The sequence below is a fragment of the Orycteropus afer genome, unplaced genomic scaffold (genome assembly GCF_000298275.1).
Source record: "Orycteropus afer afer isolate SDZICR_OR568_19922 unplaced genomic scaffold, OryAfe1.0 scaffold00083, whole genome shotgun sequence".
In the NCBI taxonomy this organism is placed as follows: Eukaryota; Metazoa; Chordata; class Mammalia; order Tubulidentata; family Orycteropodidae; genus Orycteropus; species Orycteropus afer.
Window position 1 is genome coordinate 9,645,809 of NW_006921670.1, and position 2,718 is coordinate 9,648,526.

General features: G+C 60.2%; 1 protein-coding gene across 1 annotated transcript in view; it reads left to right on the forward strand.

Annotated features, from left to right (window-relative positions):
- Positions 1-2,718, forward strand: part of SAMM50 (SAMM50 sorting and assembly machinery component) — a 33,159-nt gene that overhangs the window by 15,287 nt on the left and 15,154 nt on the right. The window contains exons 8-9 of the mRNA XM_007941801.1: positions 1,544-1,672; positions 2,324-2,395. Coding sequence (XP_007939992.1) covers positions 1,544-1,672; positions 2,324-2,395 — 201 coding nt within the window. The remainder of the gene's footprint in view (positions 1-1,543; positions 1,673-2,323; positions 2,396-2,718) is intronic.

A 2,718-nucleotide genomic window follows, 5' to 3' on the forward strand; every position in this document is an offset into this window, starting at 1 on the left:
CCCCACCCGAGCCAGCGTGGCGGTGAGGGGTACAGACAGTGGGAGGGGCCTCACCCACCTGAGCCAGCATGGCGGTGGGCACAGACAGTGGGAGAGGGAGCAGGCCCAGGCCCACTGAGGAGAACGGGTGGGTAGCTGAGTGGCTTGGAGGAGGGCGGTCCCAGAGCAGGGGCGTCAGAGTGCTGGGGGAGCCGCCCGCCCGTGGCGCCCCACACGTGTCAGGGTGGGGCTGTGCTCCAGAGGGGTTACCGCGGCTCTTCTTGAAGGAGGCGGCCGGGCCTTTCTCCCGCGTTGCCTGTGTGTGGACGCAAACCTGCAGCCTTTTGATAGCAGCTGAGCACGCGCACCGTTTCCAGCCCGTGGACTCCTGAGGGAGCCGCCTCCTGCGGGGAGTCGGGTCCCACTCAGAGCGGCTGCAGGACGTAGGAGAACTGCCCCAGGGCAGCCAGGAGGAGGGGAGCTCTGGGAGTAGGGGGCTGAGGAGGGGGCCCCCAAAGAGGCGGGCCTTGAAGGGAGGATGGGAGCGTGCCTGCTCAAGACGGGGGACGTGGTTTCACCACAGCTGTGCACTGTGGCCCCTGCCTCGCCCCCCAGCGGTGAATCCAGAGACAGGGCGTCGCTCCTGAAAACAGTAGCGTTTTTCTTGTTAACACCTGCCTTCCAGGGAACGGGGAGGTGATTTGCTTAGCCCTGTGCCCCTGCAGGTGTCTGGGAAGGTCTCTGATCTCAGGCAGCCTGAGGGCGGGAGTGGCCGTGCAAGGGCCGTCCATCCTGTACCGCCACTGGTCCCCTGTAGCCCTGCCTTCTGGGCGCTCGATGAAAATGACAAGCAGGTGGCGCTCCTGGCCTCCCACCCTGGGAGCCGCGTTGCCGTGGTGTTCCGTGCTGGGACCACACCCACCCCAGGGCCTCCGTTCTCTCGCGGGCCTGGCGACTGCCGAGAATCCGTCGGCCTGGGCCCGGGCCACTGCTTGCCCTGGGGAGAGCGGCAGCAGCACTGTGCCTTCTGAAGGACCACACGGCTTGGGTTGCCATCCGGACGGGCCTTCTCTGAGACGGGGATCTGAGGCGGGCCGTTGTGGCTCCGGGGAGAGCGCCCTGGGTCAGGCCTTGTCTGGGGGCGATGGTCTCCAGCTCACCTGCAGCCTTTTCCCAGCTCGTCTCTGGGCTGTGGGGCCTGGTTCACCAGACAAGGGCTCGGGCCCGTGAGTGAGTGCGTCAGGTCATCTCAGGTGACTTGTCCTTTACAAAGACTGACAGGAGAAGACTTGTTGGTTATAAAGTTGCACAAAGCTCCCAGATAAGGGACCTGTCCTGACACCCTGAACACAGTCCTGTTACTGTGTGGCCGGGTGACTAGTTGACAGCCCGGCACGCTCCCGTTTGTCCTTTCATCCTCCTCGGCCTTTCCTTTCCTTAAACCGCTCCTTAGTCATCAGGGACCCCTCGTTCCTTAAAGTGATCTGGGACCACTTCTCCCAGCACGGATGGCCCAGGAGGATGGTAAGCCCCAGCCAGCCACCATTTCCCCTTGTGTTTGCAGTTTCCCATCTGGAAGACCAGTCACACGGTGAAGTGGGAAGGCGTGTGGCGGGAACTGGGCTGCCTCTCGAGGACAGCGTCCTTTGCTGTGCGGAAGGAGAGTGGACACTCACTCAAATCCTCTCTCTCGGTGAGAACAGTTCACCTTTCTGAGGTAGCCGGGCTGTCGGTGAGTGCTGCGAGTCAGCGGCCACTCACGGTGACCCCACGGACAGCAGGGTAAAGTTGCTGTGCTAGAAACCGGAAAAATAACTGAGCCCACGTTGGGCCTTATTGACAGGTGTCACAGAGGATACACTGCTGAACACTGAAGGTGGGTGGCCAAGAGTTGTGGAAAATAGGCTCCCAGGCACTCTAGGAGTTTATGGGCCGTCACCGCACATTGTGTGTGCTAACCAGTGCGGTGTTCTTTTGAATGTGATCTGTGGTGTGGGAAGAAATGTGTTTGAGAGCTGACTGTGGAATAAGTGCTTCCCAGAATCATTGAAAGTTGGCTGAGTAGACTTAAGGTGGGGGGTCAGCTCCTGGGAGAATGACCCCGGTGGAGGCAGTCAGCTTTCACGTAGTTCACAGATTCCTCAGTCGTTGGAAGCTCCAAGTCTTAGCCGCTTTGTGCCTCAGCCTCATGTGTGAAACAGAGGTAATGACCGGGCCTTCCTCCCAGGGTTTGCATCAGACCAACGCTTGAAGTCCGCTTGCAGTCCTAAGGGCTTAGCACAGCGCCTTCATGACCTCACAGAACCGTTTGAAGTTCACTTGCACCACTGCAAATGTCTTTCAGCACGCGATGGTCATCGACTCTCGGAATTCTTCCATCTTACCAAAAAGAGGGGCCTTGCTGAAAATTAACCAGGTAGCACTTCACCGGTCACTTGGGCGGGGCAGAGGGTGGCTGGCTTCTGACCCGAGATGAAGTGTCTGCAGGCTGGCCCCGGGGACGGGAGTCACCCAAGTATTGGCGTTTTTACTGCTGCACGTCTTCCTTTCATTGTGAGCACCGTGCAGCTCAGCGTCCCTTGCAGGGCTCCCACCCTGGAGGCATTCCCTGCTTCTTCTCGCTCTGTGTTTGGCCTCCACGGAACCTAGAGTGGGGATAAGGCCATGATGTGTCTGATGCGCTCGCTTAGCAGCCAGGAAGACAGCTGTGACTTGGGGCGGACTGTTGGCGTGGTTGCC